The following is a 19,194-nucleotide window of genomic DNA, read 5'->3' on the forward strand; positions in this document are numbered from 1 at the left end:
CTGCTGCTCATAATGAAACAGAAAGGCCATCTAGAGTTACTATGTAATCAGAAAACCTACTTCTAGCTGCATGTGGTCCTAGTACAAGTACTTCTGTCTTGTCAGAATTAAGTAGAGAGAAGTTAATAAGCATCCAGTGTCTAATGTCCTTTACACATTCCTCAGTCTTATTAAGCTGGTGTCTCTGACTTGGCTTTGCTGAAACATGCAACTGTGTGTCATCAGCATATCAGCATAACAGTGGAAGCTAATACTATGCTTATGAATAAAATTACTCAGAGGTAACATTATATATATTTTATATATATATATATATATATATATATAAAAAATATAAAACATGAAAAAAAGCAGGTGGCCGAAGACAGACCCTTGTGGAAGGTCAGACTTTACCTTAGTATGGATAGAGAAGTTACCATTTACATCTACAAACTGATAATGATCAGTTAAATAAGACCTGAGCCAGGAGAGTGCCATTCCCTTAACTCCAGTGACATTCTAGTCTGTCAGGGAGAATAGTATGATCGGTGGTGTCAAGAGCTGCACTAAGGCCAAGCAACACAAGCAAGGAGACACAACCCTGATCAGATGCCGGTAGATCATTTACTACTTTAACCAGTGCTATCTCTGTGCTATGATGAGGTCTAAATCCTAACGGATACAGTTCATGAATGGTATTCCTGTGTATGTATGTGCATAACAGCTGTGCTACAGCTTTTTGCAGGGTCTTGGAAATAAAGGGGAGGTTTGATATTGGCCTATAATTGGACAGCTGACAAGGGTCAAGGTCAGGTTTTTAATCAGGGGTCTGATAATAGCTAGTTTAAAGGATTTATGTACATAGCCAGTGCTAAGGGAAGAATTGATCATTTTTACAAGTTTGATTTCTACTGGTATTATCTGTTTGAATTGTCTAGGTAAGTGATCGAATACACAAGTTAAAGATTCAGAAATTCAAAAAAAAAAAATAAATTAATGCCTCTTTGTACCTGAATCATGTAAAATGATGCATGTGTTTAGCTATGCAAACATGGTCTTATACTTGTAAATAATTGTTCTTGAACAAGTTATTTGATTGTTTTTCAATAAATTACTAAATGAGACTGTTCATTTGCACATCTCTCTATCTATACTTTAATATGAATATACTTCACACTGAAATTTTATTGGTCACACAACCATACACACTACAATGTACAGTGCAGTTCTTTTTATGGCTATGGTGATTATCAAATTGAATTTAATGAATTTACTTACATAGAAGTAGAATAAGAAAAATAGATATATGGCATGAAAAGTATGAATTGTATCTGGAATAAAGTACAGATATGTGCAATGCTGTGCAACATCAAGCTAAGGTAGTTGCACTGAAAAAACTAACAATATCTCTAAATAGGTCAAGGTCCTTTTTTTTTTCCATTTCACCCATATACAGTTGGTACAGTACACCGTTAAAACAAAACTGCATTTCTCCAGGACCATGGTGCTACATTAAACATCACAGGACTACAAGTCTACATGTAACAACAAAGTGCAAGAGTGCAACACTGCAGACAGTAAATGACACAATAGACAGACAATAAATGGACAATAAACAACACAAACATAAAGTACATACACAAGCAACATAAGGTGCAGAGTTGTGTGCATATTGAGGTAGTATATGAAAGGAAATAAATAAATGTGAACTTTGTGCATGAGCGACATTTTAAACATTGTACAGCAGTAGTGCATTATTGTCCACTGTGCAAAGATTGTAGTGTGAGTGGTGTTCAGGAGTCCGTAAGAATCAGAGTTGAGGAGTCTGATGGCATGAGGAACTGAAGTAGTGTATGAAAATGGAATAAATAAATGTAAACCATGTGTGTGTGAGACATTGTAACCACTGTAAGCAATAGTGCAGTATTGTCCACTGTGCAGATACTGCAGTGTGAGTGCAGGCATGATCATCAGTCCAGTCCCTCAGAGTTGTGGAGTCTGATAGCATGTCGGAAGAAACTGTTGCAGAGTCTGGCTGTGAAGGCCTGAATGCTTCGGTACCTTTTTCCAGATGGCAGGAGGGTGAAGAGATTGTGTGAGGGGTGTGTGGGGTCAGCCATGATACTGGTGGCTTTCCAGATGCAGCGTGTGGTGTAAATGTCTGTGATAGAGGGAAGAGAGACTCCGATGATCATCTCAGCTGTCCTCACTATATGCTCGAGAGTCTCGTGGTCTGAGACGGTGCAGTTCCCAAACCAGACTGTGATGCAGTTGCTCAGAATGCTCTCAATAGTTCCTCTATAGAATATTGTGAGGATGGGAGATGGGCTTTCCTTAGCCTCTGTAGAAAGTAGAGGTGCTGCTGGGCTTTCTTGACTATGAAGCTGGTGTTGAAGGACTAGTTGAGGTTCTCCGCCAGATGAACACTGAGGAATTTGGTGCTCTTGACGGTCTCCACAAGTGAGCCGTCGATGTATAGTGGAGAGTGCTCACTCTGTGTTCTTCTGAAGTCAACAACCATTTCTTTTGTTTTGTCCATGGTCAGAGACAGGTTGTTGACTCTACACCAGTCTGATAGCCGTTGTACCTCCTGTCTGCATGTTTACTTGTCGTTCTTACTGATGAGACACACCACAGTCCTGTCACCAGCAAACTTGATGTGGTTCGAGCTGTGAAGTGCTGCACAGTCATGAGTCAGCAGAGTGAACAGCAGTGGACTGGGCACACAGTCCTGGGGGACCCCTGTACTCAGTATGGTGGTGCTGGAAGTTCTGGTCCCAATCCGGACTGACTGAGGTCTCTCAGTCAGGAAATCCAGGACCCAGTTGCAGAGAGAGGTGTTCAGGCCCAGCAGGCTCAGCTTTCCAATTAGCTGCTGAGGGATGATTTGTGTTGAATGCTGAACTTGAAGTCTATGAACAGCATTCGTATGTATGTGTCCTTGTTGTCCAGGTGGCTAAGGGCCAGATGAAGGGTGGTGGCTATGGCGTCATCTGTGGACCGGTTACGGCGATACATGAACTGCAAGGGGTCCAGTGAGGGAGGCAGCAGGGTCTTTATGTGCCTCATGACGAGCCTCTTGAAGCACTTTTTATGGAAACGACCATGCTGAGGTGGCTCCTCCCCCTGAAAAGGATGAAGAGTGTTGGTACCTCCCTTCCCTTCCTTCAGGGTTTACCATACCAGGGAACCTGGCCAAATTTGAGTGGTCTTTGATTCAAGTGCACAACACAAAGGAGTCTCACTGAATTGGGTCCTCCTGACTGGCCCGGACCTCAACAACAGTCTTCTCGGGATACTTATTTGTTTTCAGAAGGATGCCATTGCCATCACAGGGGACATACAACAGACTTTCCACTGTTTTGTTGTCGGGCCAGAAGATAGAAATTTTCTGAAATTTCTTTGGTATGGAGACACCAACCTGGAGAATGACCTCACGGAATACTGCATGAAAGTGCATGTCTTTTGGAAATAGTCTATTGCCTGCAGTCGCCATTCACTGTCTCAGGTTAGCTGCTGCGGAAGGGGAAAGAGAGTTTGGCAAGGATGCAAGGCAGTTCATTGAGAGAGACTTTTATGTTGATGATGGGCTTAAGTCCCTACCCACAACTGAGGCTGCTATCAACTTGCTTAATGAATGCAAAACATGCTGGTTTGCTCCAGTCTCTGGCTACATAAAATGGCCTGTAACAGCAGAGAGGTTATGGAGGCGTTCCCCCCTAAGGATCACGCCAATGACCTAAAAGATCTAGATCTTGGTAATGACTCCCTATCCATACAGTGGCACCTTGGGCTCTCTTGGGACTTGAAGACACACGCTTTCCTGTTCCAGGTGTCAGACGCCTTTCACTTGCTGGGGAGTATTATCAACAGTCAACAGCTTGTATGATTCTTTGGGTTTCACAGCACCTATCACTATACAAGGCACAGCCTTGCTGCAAGAACTCCTCAATGGACACGAGTGATTGGGATGCCCCATTACCTCCAGACAAGGAAGAACTATGGGAAAGGTGGAGAGAATCTATAAAAGAGCTTGAGAATCCCAAGGCCATATATAACTTTGTTATATAACCCCTGCAGAAGCCCAACATAAAAAACTATGCATCTTTGCAGATGCTTCAGATAAAGCGATAGCAGCAGTTGCCTATCTGAAGATTGTGGATGCAGAAGGGAACTGCCATGTCGGCTTCATTTTGGGCAAGGCAAGATTACCTCCAAGTCCGGAACAAACCATACCTCGGAATTGTGTGGCTGTGAACATGGCAGACTTCATTACCTCTGAGATTGACATTGAATGTGATGCTGTCTCATTCTATACAGATAGCAAGGTCATTTTAAGTTACATTCATAATGAAAAGTGGAAATTCCATGTTTACATCCACAATCGGATCCAGTGGATCAGGAGGGTCACACAGCCACAGCAATGGCATTACATGTCCACTGATCACAACCCTACGGACCATGATACGAGGTCCATCCCCGTAGCCTGTCTGAAAGACACTACCTGGTTTATTGGGCCTGAGTTCCTATATCGTCCAGAGAAAATGTCTGTCAAGACAGATGCCTTTCAACTAGTGGACCCAGAACAATACAAAGAAATTCGTGCCCAAGTGTCAGCGTTCACCTCCTCTACCAAGGACAGCCGACTTAGTTCTCAGCGCTTTGAGCACTTTTCTACCTGGAAGGCTCTTAATTTTGCCCCATGTTGTCTCCGACATATTGTGTGCACTTTCAAGAAGACGTCAGAAGACACAAGGAGCTGTAAGGGATGGCATCATTGTGAGAGACCATACACAGTGGAGGAACTAAATCAAATCAAAGCAAAAATGTTATTCAGTCAGTGCAGGAGGAAACACGTGCTGAAAAAATAGTATGCCCAGAGAGATATCCCCAGGAACAGTCCTCTGAGGGGGGGCTAGTCCCATTCATTGATGGGGATGGTCTATTGAGAGTCGGGGGTGCATACAGGAAGCACAGTTGGGACAGTAAGAGACGAGGCTTCTCATTATGCCCGGACAGCATCATGTTACATCCTTCCTTGTGCAGCATTATCATGTGGAGTCTTAGCACCAAGGATGCCGTTTTATGGAAAGCGCTGTCCGCTTAGTGGGCTACTGGATTGTGGGTACCAAAAGGTGCATAAGCAGCTTCATCGTCAAGTGCATTATCCGCCGTAAGCTTCGGGGGACGTGCAAAATCTAGAAAATGGCTGACTTCTCCCCCTGATAGACTCAGCATGGACCTGCCTTTCACGCATGTTGGGGTTGATGAGATGGACCAGGGTCCAAATACAGTGTGCCATACAAGGGGTGGCCATACAGAAAGCAAAAGATGGGCAGTCTTCTTTACCTGTCTAAGCATCAGAGCCATCCATCTCGAGGTCGTGGAGTCTATGGACAACTTGAGTTTTATAAATGCCCTAAGAAGGTTCCTCGCGATCTGTGGGCTAGTAAAGCAATATTGTTCTGACCAGGAAATAAAATTAATCGGTGCATCAAAAGATCTAGGGATCTCCTCCAATGTCGACGCAGATGCAGTGAGGCGGTACCAGTCAGAAAAGGCAGTACCGGTCATCACCTGGATATTTAATCCTCCCCATGCTTCCCGTATGGGAGGGGCATGGGAAAGAATGATCGGCACCACCCGCAAGATCTTGGATTCTGTGCTCCTCCAGCTAGGGCCTAGACTTACCCATGAGGTGCTCACCATCTTCATGGCTGAAGTGATGGCTGTTGTGAACAATAGCTCTCTACTGTCTGTGTCTACAGATGCAGAGGATCCATTCATCCTCTCTCCTGCCATACCGCTAACACAGAAAAGCGGCCCTCGGCCAATTCCTCCAGGGGATTTCGACAGCAAGGACATGTACAAGTGACAGTGGTGGCAGGTACAAAGCCTTGCCAATACCTTCTGGGACAGATGGTGCAAGCAATACTTGTCCATTCTACAGTCACGAAGGAAATGGATGTCCAGTAGGCCAAACATCACACCAGTATCCGTGGTACTCATGAGGGACCATTGGTCCAAGAGAAATGACTGGCCATTAGGGGTCATCACACAAGTATTCCCCAGCAAGGACGGAAGAGTCCATAAGGTCGAGGTGAAGATCAACAGAGGGTATGGAACAAAGCTGTTTCTCAGGCCTATAGCTGAAGTGGTACTACTGTTGGCCTCTAAGGACTAGAGTGACTTTGTCTTTCAGGGATTAGTTGTAAAGTAAATGTGGTACCTAGGGATACCAGACAGGGAGTGTGCTGCCTTGTCAGTTGTATTGTTTTATAAATTAGCACCTCCTGTTGGTGGGTTTGTATAGTGTTAAGGTCATGTGCCCTGTGACATCAGCAGGCCTCATGGCAGTTTTCCATGTTTGAGGATGGTGATAGTGGTCATGTTTTCATCTGTTATCATCCAGCTGTTCAGGTCTTTGTAAGCATCGTTGGTATGTACGAATAACATTTAAGTTTATCATTTATTGATATTTGCATATATTTCTGCAGTGTTTGATATATTTTGGCAGTTTACAAGCAGATAGAAATTTGGATGGAGTTTGTGTTTGTCATGTTTTGGTTAGGTTGTACTGAGGAAAAAATTCACAACTTTGGGTTAGTAATACAATGCTTATGTAATGGTTCCTGATGTGGGTGGAGCACGGCAGGCGAGAGTTGATGTTTACACAAACACTTTTATTGAGCTTTTCAGCTTGCTTTCACTCACACTTTCACTCACTCACACATGCGTTGTGTTTGGGGAGAGAGACCCTTTTCTCTGCTCGCTTTCTCCTTTTATGCTCCCTCCCTAAAAAACACTCACATTGACAGCAGGTGGAATGACTTGGCCACTTACCTTCCCTAACCGTGTTCTCCATTCACAGACTGCTGCTTGGCCATGCCCCTGCTGCCACAGCTTACTGTAACAGTAGCTGGTATTCAGCAATACTTTGTACCATCTGTGATTAACGCATATTGTATTTATGTTAACATGGAATATGATTGTTTTGGTCATTCTGTCAGTGTATATATTTTTCTCTTTGTCAGTTTTACCCTACTGCTGGTTGCTACATTAAAGAAAGGTTAACCTGGAACACCTTGTCTGCGTAGTAATTGGAGATGGAGTTTATCTGCCTGGTAATTCATGCAAGGCATGTGAAGAGATCAGGACACTTGAATTGAAATAAACTTATTCAGAGAAAAAAACCCTCAAGAAATAATTATTTTCAACAAAAACACGTCACTATTATTGCTACACCTGGAACTAATAGTGAACACAATGTAACTGAAAAATGTTTCCAATTTAAATTGTATGTTTTTGAGTTGATTGGAGTGTAGAAACTTTCAAGCTGTAATTCATGACATCCTGATTAACTAGGGTACAAATATGAGGTGACACGGAAGCCAAATTCCCTTAGTCATCAATCAACATGGAAAAGAGAAGAGAACACACAAACCAAATGAGGGACACGTGTGCTGACCTTCGTATGTCAGGGAATGGTTATAAAAATAGCTACTCCTCTGAAATGCCTATTTCTACTCTTAGGGCAATAATAATAATAAAATAGACACCAACTGGAAGTGTTACAGACTTGCCTGGAAGAAGACCCAAGCGTATTTTGCCCCCACATACAGTGAGGAGGATGGTAAGAGAGGCCAAAACCTCCCCAAGGATCGCTGTTGGTGAATTACAAGGGGGTAAAAAATCTTGATGTTACCAAGTCTCCAAAACCACCATCGGACGCCACCTCCATGCCGACAGATTATTTGGAAGGTATGCCAGAAAAAAAAACTTTTCTGTCAGTTAACCATAAGTGCCTGAAGTTTGCAAAGCACTCCTACAACTTTGACTGGATCTATGTTCTATGGTCTGATGTTAAAAAAAAAAAATGGAGCTTTTTGGCAATAAACATGAAAGGTGGGTTTGGCGTGCAAAGAAAGATGGCTATAATGAACCCTCTCCCAGCTCTAAAATATGGTTTGAAGTTCTGATGTTTGTGGCTGTTTTTCCTCCAAAGGCCCTGGAAACCTTGTTAGGGGTACATGGCATCATGGACTTCATGAAATACGAGGATATTTTAAATAAAAATTTAGCTGTCTCTGCCAGGAAACTAAAACTTGGTCATCGCTGGATCTTCCAGCAGAACAATGATCTGAAACATATGTTCAAATTAATACAAAAATGGTTAGCTGACCACAGAATCAAGCTTCTGCCATGGCCAGACCTGACCTGAACTCCATTGAAAACCTGTGGGGTAAGCTGAAAAGGAGTGTGCACAAGAGAGGGCCGAGGATACTGGATAGTCTGGAGAGATTCTGTAAAGAGGAATGGTCTCGGCACCATATTCTCCAACATTATAAAATGTTATAGGAGAAGGCTGTGTGCTGTTTTACTGGCAAAGGGAGGTTGTACAAAGTATTAAATGCATGGGTGCCAGTAATAGTGGTACGTGTGTTTTTGTTGAAAATTTCCCTTTGAGGGGTTTGTTTTTCTCTGAATAAATTTATTTCAATTAAAGTTTGGATTTTTCTCATTTTTCAGTGAGATGACGCTACTTCACCAAAAGGTGGATTTTTTTTTTTCCCCTAACACTTCTCACTAATCTTTACAAGGGGTGCCAATAATCATGGAGGGCACTGTATACAGTGGTGCTTGAAAGTTTGTGAACCCTTTAGAATGTTCTATATTTCTGCATAAATATGACCTAAAACATCAGATTTTCACAAAAGTCCTAAAAGTAGATAGAGAACTCAGTTAAACAAATGAGATAAAAATATTATACTTGGTCATTTATTTATTGAGGAAAATGATCCAATATTACATATGTGAGTGGCAAAAGTATGTGAACCTTTGCTTTCAATATTTGGTGTGACCCCCTTGTGCAGCAATAACTGCAGCTAAACATTTCCAGTAACTGTTGATCAGACCTGCACACTGGCTTGGAGGAATTTTAGCCCATTCCTCCGTACAGAACAGCTTCAACTCCTGGAATGTTGGTGGGTTTCCTCACATGAACTGCTCGCTTCAGGTCCTTCCACAACATGCTGATTGGATTAAGGTCAAGACTTTGACTTGGCCATTCCAAAACATCAACTTTATTCTTCTTTAACCATTCTTTTGTAGAACGACTTGTGTGCTTAGGGTCGTTGTCTTGCTGCATGACCCACCTTCTCTTGAGATTCAGTTCATGGACAGATGTTCTGATATTTTCCTTTAGAATTCACTGGTATAATTCAGAATTCATTGTTCCATCAATGATGGCAAGCCATTCCTGGCCCAGATGCAGCAAAATGGGCCCAAACTGTGATACTACCACCACCATATTTCACAGATGGGATAAGGTTCTTATGCTGGAATGCAGTGTTTTCCTTTCTCCAAACATATTGCTTCTCATTTAAACCAAAAAGTTCTATTTTGGTCTCATCCATCCACAAAACATTTTTCCAATAGCCTTCTGGCTTGTCCATGTGATCTTTGGCAAACTGCAGATGAGCAGCAATGTTCTTTGTGGAGAGCAGTGGCTTTCTCCTTGCAACCCTGCCATGCACACCATTGTTGTTCAGTGTTCTCCTGATGGTGGACTCATGAACATTAGCCAATGTGAGAGAGGCCTTCAGTTGCTTAGTAGTTACCCTGGGGTCCTTTGTGACCTCGCCGACTATTACACACCTTGCTCTTGGAGTGATCTTTGTTGGTCGACCACTCCTGTGGAGGGTAACAATGGTCTTGAATTTCCTCTGTTTGTACACAATCTGTCTGACTGTGGATTGGTGGAGTCCAAACTCTTTAGAGATGGTTTTGTAACCTTTTCCACCCTGATGAGCATCATCAACACTATTTCTGAGTTCCTCAGAAATCTCCTTTGTTCGTGCCATGATGCACTTCCACAAACATGCATTGTGAAGATCAGACATTGATAGATCCCTGTTCTTTAAACAAAACCGGGTGCCCACTCACACCTGATTGTCATCCCATTGATTGAAAAAACCTGACTCTAATTTCATCTTCAAATTAACTGCTAACCTTAGATGTTCACATACTTTTGCCACTCACAGGTGTGTAATATTAGATAATTTTCCTCAATAAATAAATGAACAAGTATAATATTTTTGTCTCATTTGTTTAACTGGGTTCTCTTTATCTACTTTTATGATTTGTGTGAAAATCTGATGTTGTTTTAGGTCATATTTATGCAGAAATATAGAAAATTCTAAAGGGGTTCACAAACTTTCAAGCACCACCGTAGTTCCATCACCTCTAGAAGTTTTGTTGTTCTGCATAAAAATTTGAATCCCAAAGATTTTGCCAAATCTAGCTTCAGTGCTAAAACCCCACTTTTAAGGTATTTTGACTGTGTATTTTCCCAAGAAGGGTTATTTGAATTTCCTTGAAACTTTTTTTTTTCTGAGAAAGTGTTAATCTTCAGTGCCTGCCAATATATAAAATAGTAATGTTTATCATTTCATATATATTTTTTAAAATTGGCCAAAATGGATTGAGTTTCTGCCACGGGATGGCCCGATTTAGATATTTGCTTTAATGAACAGTTGAAAAGCTGTACCTAATGAAGTGGCCAGTGACCTATAAAAGAGTGCAGTCGGTTTCATCACTGAGCAGTTTGAATGGGAAGCTCTTCTGTACCTGCAAGAAATATGTCTAAATCTTTCCAAAGTGTACTGCTTTTCAGGTGGTGCTGCATCACAGTACAAAAATTATAAGAACTTCAGTAATTTTGTACATCACCAGGAAGACTTCGGGCTCACGGCTGGGTTGCACTCCTTTGCCATCAGCCATGGCAAGAATGCTTTTGATGGTATTGGGAACCATAAAACGAGAAGTAGCTAATTTTCAAGCGGTTACCATTGGTCACATACTTATTCCAAGACAGCTATATGATTGGGGCTGTGGGAACATGCAAAAGGTGAAGTTCTTTGTTTCAAGAGAGGATGTACTTGGGTATGATCAAACGATCTCCAGATTAGGGATGCAAATTATCGATTAATTCATTAATCGTTAGTTGATTGACCTTATCGATCGATTAACTGATAAGCGGCTTTTTTCCTGAGAACATACATTTCTCACGGTGTCTTTAATGTAAAGCAAAATATTGCTTATACACTGAATAAAAAATGCACTTTATATTCCCCAATTAATGTTTTATTGTACCAGTTGGGATACGGTACAGATAATGGCATTTAACCAAAATAAATTCTGCACAGAAAATTGAAGTACATAAAAAAAATAATTGTGCACTGGCTCACCTGTTGCATGTGAAACATTAAGCAACATAAAATAAATTTTAAATCTATACAATATGGGCTTAGCCTACACAATATTAAGCCTACATATAATTATCTGGTAAAGTACTTGTATGAAAAACTTTAGCAGCAGCACTTATAATCCCCCTTGTTCTGAGAAAGGTAACAGTAAGATTACTAGCCCTGGAAACTTACAGTAACATGTAGTACTAAACACAACTTAAATCATCCCTGAGGAAGGTGACAGTAAAATTAGAGGGCCTCTATTAAACAATTAAATGAAGATATAGGCTACCTTTCCTAAAACAAAAACATTCCTGTCTCAATGTGTTTTCAATAGACTCCTGACCTAGACCCCTGTATTTTTGTTCAGGAAAATAAGCATATTAACATGGTCTGGAGTAAGTCGTGTGCGCAGCCTGTTTACAGTGAAGCCAGCTGCTGAGAATACACATTCAGATGAGACAGACGTGCCCGGTATGCACAGATATCGTTGTGCCACATTTGCCAGCCTCGGGAATCGCCCTTCATTGACTTTCCACCATTCTGTGGGACTGGAATCAAGGAGTGGTGAGGGATCCTTGAGAAACATGTCCGCTTCTTTTTCTATGTCATTGTTGCAGCTGGTGGTATAGTTTTCACCCAGTAGAAGAGTCATAGCAGAAGTGTGCCTCTGAAGTGCAGCTCCCTGGACTTGCACATCATCTCCAGTGGTGGCTTCATCATCTCTTGATGTGCAGCTCACATGTTCTGCCATAGCCAGTTCAAGCAGCTTGGAATGAGTTGAGATCCTGCTTGCTGACACCAGAAATCCCAGGTGCTTATGCCGTGGGTCCAGCATCGTTGCTATCATTGGCGTTGTTGATGTGGGGTCTTCAGACTCAACCTGTTAAAAATGAAATAAATGAGAAAACTAGCATCAGAATTTTATTTAATAAGGTTTGACATGACAAGGGTACTGTAACAACTGCATAAAAATGCAGTTTATACTGTGACAATGTGTCAGTGATGAGTATTAAGTTATGCACCCCACAATCTGTTAATATAGAGCTCAAATGTGATGTTGATTGAGAATTTAATTAATTAATGGCCATAGCTTACCTTCATCCGTTCAACCAACGAAGTGCACACTTTAGATTTGAATTCCGCCACTCTGCTGCCGTCTCCATTTGCCGTCTTGAGGTGCGGGTTGATCAGACTGAATGTGATTGGGTACGTGTTGGATATGGATACCTCAGTATCTGCAGACATTACAGTAGTTGCACATTTGAGAGCCTCCAGTGCCGGCGCCATGTCTTCCATCAGCTGCCAGAAGTCATCTCTCAACTCCAGCGTTCTCGCATCTGTAAGCTTGGTCACTGAGCGGTCTGATAGTACAGCACACACGGCCCATCGCTGTTCTGCAAGTCTGCCAAACATTTCACATACAGAGTTTCACCTGGTTTTGCAGGACTGAATGAGCCGATGAGCTGGTAGCTGCATTTGTTTTTGTTTTGCTTCTAGCGCTTTCGTTGCTGGAGTGCTGTGGTGGAAGTGTTTCACCAACCTCGTAGAGCTGCTGAACTTAAATGTAGTACCTGAGTTTACATTGAGCGTCTTTGTCATCATTAATTAGTTTGAAATACTCCCATACTCCACTCCGTTTTGACCGCCTCATGTTTGTGTGCCGGGTCTCTCGCCGCCCGCGAGAATCCTACGTTACGTTCAAGTACGTTCGGTGTGGCCTAGATTAAGCAATGACACCCTCAACTGGCGACACCATGACATTTCACTGAAAAAAACTCCTGTGGAAAATGGCCCTAGATTCAGTTAACCTACAGTTAATTTAATTTAATCGATTAAATTCTTTTCGACAATTAACCGATAGTCAATTAACCGTTTACATCCCTACTCCAAATATCTCAATGCAAAAGCAGTCTGTTGCACCCATAGTCGCCACTGTTTTATTCCAACTGCTGAGAAAACTCTGCAAGTCATGAGGATATCTATAGACAAAACTTAGTTTGCTGAGCTGATGATTTCTGATGTATGCCAGTGTGGTCCAGTGAAATACTTTGCTTGTATGTCTGATGGGAAGTTGGTGGCTTGGATCTGTCATGGAAACATCTAAATATGACATTTGGTCAGTTTCATGCATTCACATGGGCCAACAAAATCCTTCCACTGCCCTGCAAGCCTGGATATACTGGTGCATCTCAAACAATTAGAATATCGTGAAAAAGTTAAATTTTTTTTTTGTAATTTAATTCAAAAAGGTAAACTTTCATATATTCTATATTCATTATCTGTAAAGTGAAATATTTCAAGCCTTTCTTTGTTTTAATTTTGATGGGTATGACTTATAGCTCATGAAAATCAGAAATCCAGTATTTCAGATTATTATAATATTTCCTAAGCTTAATCACAAAAGGATTTACAATACAGAAATATCCAACTTCTGAACAGAATAGAAGTTTGAATGAAAATATTAAACTTTTTCATAATATTTAAATTGTTTGAGATGCACTCGTAGTTGCCATGGAAACTTCGTCATCTTGTCAAGGACATGGCTTTATGTCCCACAAGAAGTTTCATGTCAGTTGACCAAAGACTGGCCGAGATATGAGCTCACTTCCTGTTTTGTCAGCATCATAGCCAAATTCAATAGGCTGTAATGAATGAACGATTTTGAAAATAAAAACTCCTGTCTAAGAAACAAGTTTTGATTTTGATACATCAAAATATTGCTGAGATATGACCTCACTTCCTGTTTCACTGCTGATTTTAAATATTGATTGATAAATAAAGGATATGCCATTAATGTCTTGGTGCCAGATAACACCACACACCTTTCAGAGGTCTTGTGGAGTCCATGCCTCAATGAGTCAGAGCTGTTTTGGTGGCACAAGGGGGACCTACACGTTATTAGGCAGGTGGTTTTAATTTTATGTCTGATCGGTATATTTGAAGAGGGAATTGGTTGCTCAGTGGTTAAGGAATTGATCAGAAGGTAATGAGTTCAATCTATTGATCAGAAAGTCATGAGTTCAAGCTAGGGCTGAACGATCTATCGTTTTTGACCGAAAATCGCGATCTCGGACAACACGATTTTGGGATCGTCAAAGCCGCGGTTTTTCTCAGTGCTCCTAAACTGACCTTTTTTTTTTTTGTATGCTCTGCGTATTGCCCCAGCATGGTTTAAAAACACTCTGTCAGCTACCACTCTGTATCACAGCTTCTCTGTGTCTCTGCTCGCAGCGCGCGGGTGGGGGAGGGGCTGCTCGCTCTCTCACTCTCTCTCTCACACACACACACACACACACACACACACACACACACACACACAGGAGGGAGGGGCTGCTCGCTCACACACACACACACACACACACACACACACACACACACACACACACAGGAGGGAGGGGCTGCTCCCTCTCAGAGACACAGGCTTGTAGCTTCATGGCAAGTCACACATTCACACGGTACAGCTCAGCTCCTGCAACTGTGACTGCTACGCGCACTGCATCACTCTCACAATTTCCCACAGGGAATTGTTGGCTCTAGTTATAATTTATAATGCTTATGTACATTCTTTTACAAAAGTGCAATATTTTGATGCTGCTGAGCCATTGATCAACCTTTTTTTATGTCTGATATGTTGTAGATGGGAAAAGTAAAAGAAGCAAAAGTTTACTTAAGAAAGATGTCTCTCTTTTTATTTTTATTTTAAGTTATTATAACTTGTTCCTCAGGCACTCAATGTTAATAAACAGGCCTACATTTGAAATCTGTTGACCTCAGTTTTCATTCTTGCATTAGCTTTATGGAATTCATTGTATTAATTAATTTGTACTGAAACTCGATTTAAAGAAAAAAAAAATCGTGGTTGAAATCGAAATCGCAATATCTGCCAGAAAAATCGCAATTCAATTTTTTCTTAAAATCGTTCAGCCCTAGTTCAAGCTGTCTCTTTCGAGCCCTTGAGCAAGGTCCCTAACCCTCAACTGCTCTTTTCTGTTTCAGTTGTAAGTTGTATTGTGTAAAAGCATCAATCCATTGAGGGTAGATGTAAACGTAACTGTGATCATTCTGCAGTATCCTAAACAGCACATATACCACAGAATAAACTGTTAACCAGATTGGATCAGGCAGCTCAGAAACATCACACTATAATCACCCATGGATTTGGTCCCATGGATCCAAAGCAGAAAAATACAAAATGTTTCATTATTGTATTAACTTTTGTATAACATTTTGTGAAATATTCTTGTATTCTGGTGTTATGAGTTAATATCGCTCATATACTAAGCGAATGACACATTAGCTGCACTGAATCTGAGGATGTATGATATTTGATGCATAACACATTTACATAATGTCACAATCAGTATGTGACATTTGTACAGCATGTAGATACAGCATGTGTTTTGTACACTGACAATGTGAGTACTTTTCCGTCATGCTCATTCCTGGCTATGGCCTTTTTTGATGTAGCAACTCTGCATCAGAAGAGTCGAATCGTTCAGGCTCGGAGTCGGGCAGCCAGTCTGAGAGTGAGCAAGGAAGTGAGCATGCACACTCCCAACATTCCGAATCCAACAGCACGTCCGATTCTGAGAGCTGCTCTGAATCTGGGAGTGAGTCGCCTGCGTCGAAGTTACGCCAGACCATTGCAGAGATTAAAGAGAAACGGGTCAAAAAGAGAGACTTGGCCGATGTGAAAAAGGTAAGGAGAGATGTCACGCTTTCTGACTGAACTTCCCTCCCTCTCTCTCTCTCTCTCTCTCTCTCTCTCTCTCTCTCTCTCGCTCGCACGCTCTCAAGATAAATATTGCTTGTTGTGACCCCGGAGTTCTTTGCAATTTTATGTTGAATGTTATTCTTAAGTTGTTGCAATATTTGCTCCATGCAGTCTTTCACAGAGAGGTGAAATCCTGCCCCCCCATCTTTACTTCTGAGAGACTCAGCCTCTCTGGGATGCTCTTTTATACCCAATCATGTTACTGGCCTGTTGCCAGTTAAAGTAATTGGCTGTGAGCTGTTACATCAGAGTGGGGATTGTGGGTTTTTTTTTTGTTTGTTTGTTTGTTTTTTTAAAGCATTACACAACTTTTAGGGACTTTTTATTTATATATATTATTTTTATTTTATTTATTTTTGTTCCCCCATCCCAACTTTTTTGAAATGGGTTGCTGGCATCGCATTCAAAATGAGCATGCATTTTCCAAACAATAATAGTTATCAGTTTCAACATATGTTGTCTTTGTACAATTTTCAGTAAAAGACGGGGTTTGCTTGATTTGCAGATCATGCCCCCCCCCAGTTTAAAAAAAATAATTTTTTTAAACACAGCATCCCAACTATTTTTGGAAACAGGGTTGTAATATTGAGACCCTCTTTCATCCCGTCAGTGACTGCTAGCAGCCTGTGATTCTGCTGACAATAAATGCTCCATCGCTGGCTACTTAGTGTGGGCGTTTTTTTTTTTTTTGTTTTTTTAATTAAAAAAACAACAACCATAAAATTCAATGGAAAATGAAGGCAACCACACACTTTCCACTCAGGACAGCCAATATGTTGAAGTGGCAAGTGAACATTATTGACTTCTTTAAGAAATATAACCTTACAAAAAGATCCAAAATGCAAGGTAATTAATACTGGTTAATTAAGTCTTGCAGTGACTGCTATTAGCATATAACAAATTATGCATGAAAAATGGGCCATATCTTTCCGATTTTTTTTTTCCAGATCCAGAATTAATTTTAGAGCGATGACGGACAAGCAAGCAGTGCTTTGCTATATAATATATGGGCCCACAAGTATAATCAGGGGACGTGGGAGACTTGGGACAGTTTGTATTCCCATAAAGTAATTTCAACCAACCAGGTTTTAGATTACATCAGAAGTTAGATGTTGCCCTTTAGAGTAACCTACTTCCTTTGGAACCATGAAGATAGACGCTGCAGCAAGGTATGTGCAGTTAAATATTTTTGTCAACCAAAACTTGTATTTTCTATTTCACAATCCACCTCCATTCTGTAGTGCATGCTGGTGAATTCAGGATTTGTTAGGAATTAAAGTATGTAGCTTAGAGTTGCCATATATAGTATTGTTTATTAAACTTCTGGGGGGGACATTGAAGGATCCCCCCCCCCCCCATTTTTAAATGTGGTTTAAAAATATAAAATTTTTTGTTAAAAAAGTGGGAGTATACCTGCATAAGGATTCAACTTATTTCATTCCTGCTTGAGAATGGAACTGTTTTGTCTAGTCACATTTGGACAAACTGACTTTTTTTTTTAAATAGTTGTACCAGCGGGCGGCACGGTGGTGTAGTGGTTAGCGCTGTCGCCTCACAGCAAGAAGGTCCAGGTTCGAGCCCTGTGGCCGGCGAGGGCCTTTCTGTGTGGAGTTTGCATGTTCTCCCCGTGTCCGCGTGGGTTTCCTCCGGGTGCTCCGGTTTCCCCCACAGTCCAAAGACATGCAGGTTAGGTTAACTGGTGACTCTAAATTGACCATAGGTGTGAATGTGAGTGTGAATGGTTGTCTGTGTCGGCCCTGTGATGACCTGGCGACTTGTCCAGGGTGTACCCCGCCTTTCGCCCGTGGTCAGCTGGGATAGGCTCCAGCTTGCCTGCAACCCTGTGGAACAGGATGAAGCGGCTGGAGATAATGAGATGAGTTGTACCAGCATATTGTGTTCATACAGTCCATATGCTACAAGTTTTGATGATAAATAAAAATTATACCTTTAGGTATAAGTATTTTATTTTTGCTCCATGTCTCCCCACAATGTCCCATATCTCTCCTCACTGTCTTGAGGTCCAGCCATACCACTGATAGGTCTCCTTTCCCACTCTTGGCTTCCTGAATTGCCTCCCAAATTGCGAATGCATGCTCCACACACCTAGGTATCCCAGCCTTCTGAGTTGATTGATTTAATTAACCTGTTATCTGTCGCAAATTTGCTGATTTCTTTTTGCCACTATTCCAAACAAAATCTTTCCACTGATATTCAGCAAAGGCATCAGTCTGAACTGTCCCAGTACTTGAGAGGAGTCTTCTTTCAGGAGAAATATTCCTTCAGCAATACACCATCTCTCTGCGACTGCTTTCCTTCATCACGTTTCTCTAATCAATAGGAATAACCTCCTCCTTAATCTATGGCAGTATTTATAAACTTTGTAGCACACCCCATCATTTCCAGGAGCACTTTTTGCTCAAGCTTTCTTTACAAACTCGTCCACTTCCTTCATTCTGATGTCACCCATGTTGAATTCCACTCCAGGTGCTGATGGCTTCTTCAACCCAGTCATCCTTGGCAACCATTCATTTCTTTTTGCGTTAGTATATGTTTCTTTCAAGTGCTTCTCTAGATCTTCTTTTGAGCAATTTAACTTCCTGCTTTTGCTTTCCTCAAAGAGACTTTTGGCAAACTTGTATGGGTTTCAAACAAATGCAGCATGACATTTCTTCCTCTCCTCCTTTCTGCTCTCCGTTCCTCTCACACCAGTTGTCTGTGTTGCTTCTTTATCTCTTCAAAGAGTACCTTCAGTCCTTTTCTTTCATGCTCCTCCGCTTGGTTCCACCTTGTTTTCAGATGTTTCTCTTCCCTTCTTACTACTTTGATCTTCTCCTGTCTCCTGCATGGTCCTTTCCCGTTGTTCTTATTCTTTTATTATTCTTCTCAAGTCCAAATCTTCTTTCCCCCTCCTCATAAATCACTTCTGCTAATCTTTCAAGCTTTTGCTCTGTGTTTCCTTTCAACTTTCCAAGCATCGTATTTGCATCTAGATCGAACTGGTTGTACACAGCAGTTTCATTAGCCTTTGGCCACTTTATGGAAAACGGAAGTCAAAAATAATCCTTCATCCTTACTTGATCAGCAGTGGGTTCAATCCCACTATGGTTTGACTCCAGGGGATCTCGTCCTAACATCATCTGATCAGATGATCTGCACTGTTGAGCAACTTTCTTCCTGCAAACCTTT

At 41.4% G+C, this 19,194-nt stretch overlaps 1 protein-coding gene across 1 annotated transcript in view; it reads left to right on the plus strand.

The window, feature by feature from the left end:
* chd2 (chromodomain helicase DNA binding protein 2) overlaps positions 1 to 19,194 on the plus strand; it is a 221,237-nt gene that overhangs the window by 38,367 nt on the left and 163,676 nt on the right. The window contains exon 2 of the mRNA XM_060924378.1: positions 15,699 to 15,930. Within this exon, the coding sequence (XP_060780361.1) occupies positions 15,699 to 15,930 (232 nt within the window). The remainder of the gene's footprint in view (positions 1 to 15,698; positions 15,931 to 19,194) is intronic.

The sequence above is a fragment of the Neoarius graeffei genome, chromosome 6 (assembly GCF_027579695.1).
Source record: "Neoarius graeffei isolate fNeoGra1 chromosome 6, fNeoGra1.pri, whole genome shotgun sequence".
In the NCBI taxonomy this organism is placed as follows: Eukaryota; Metazoa; Chordata; class Actinopteri; order Siluriformes; family Ariidae; genus Neoarius; species Neoarius graeffei.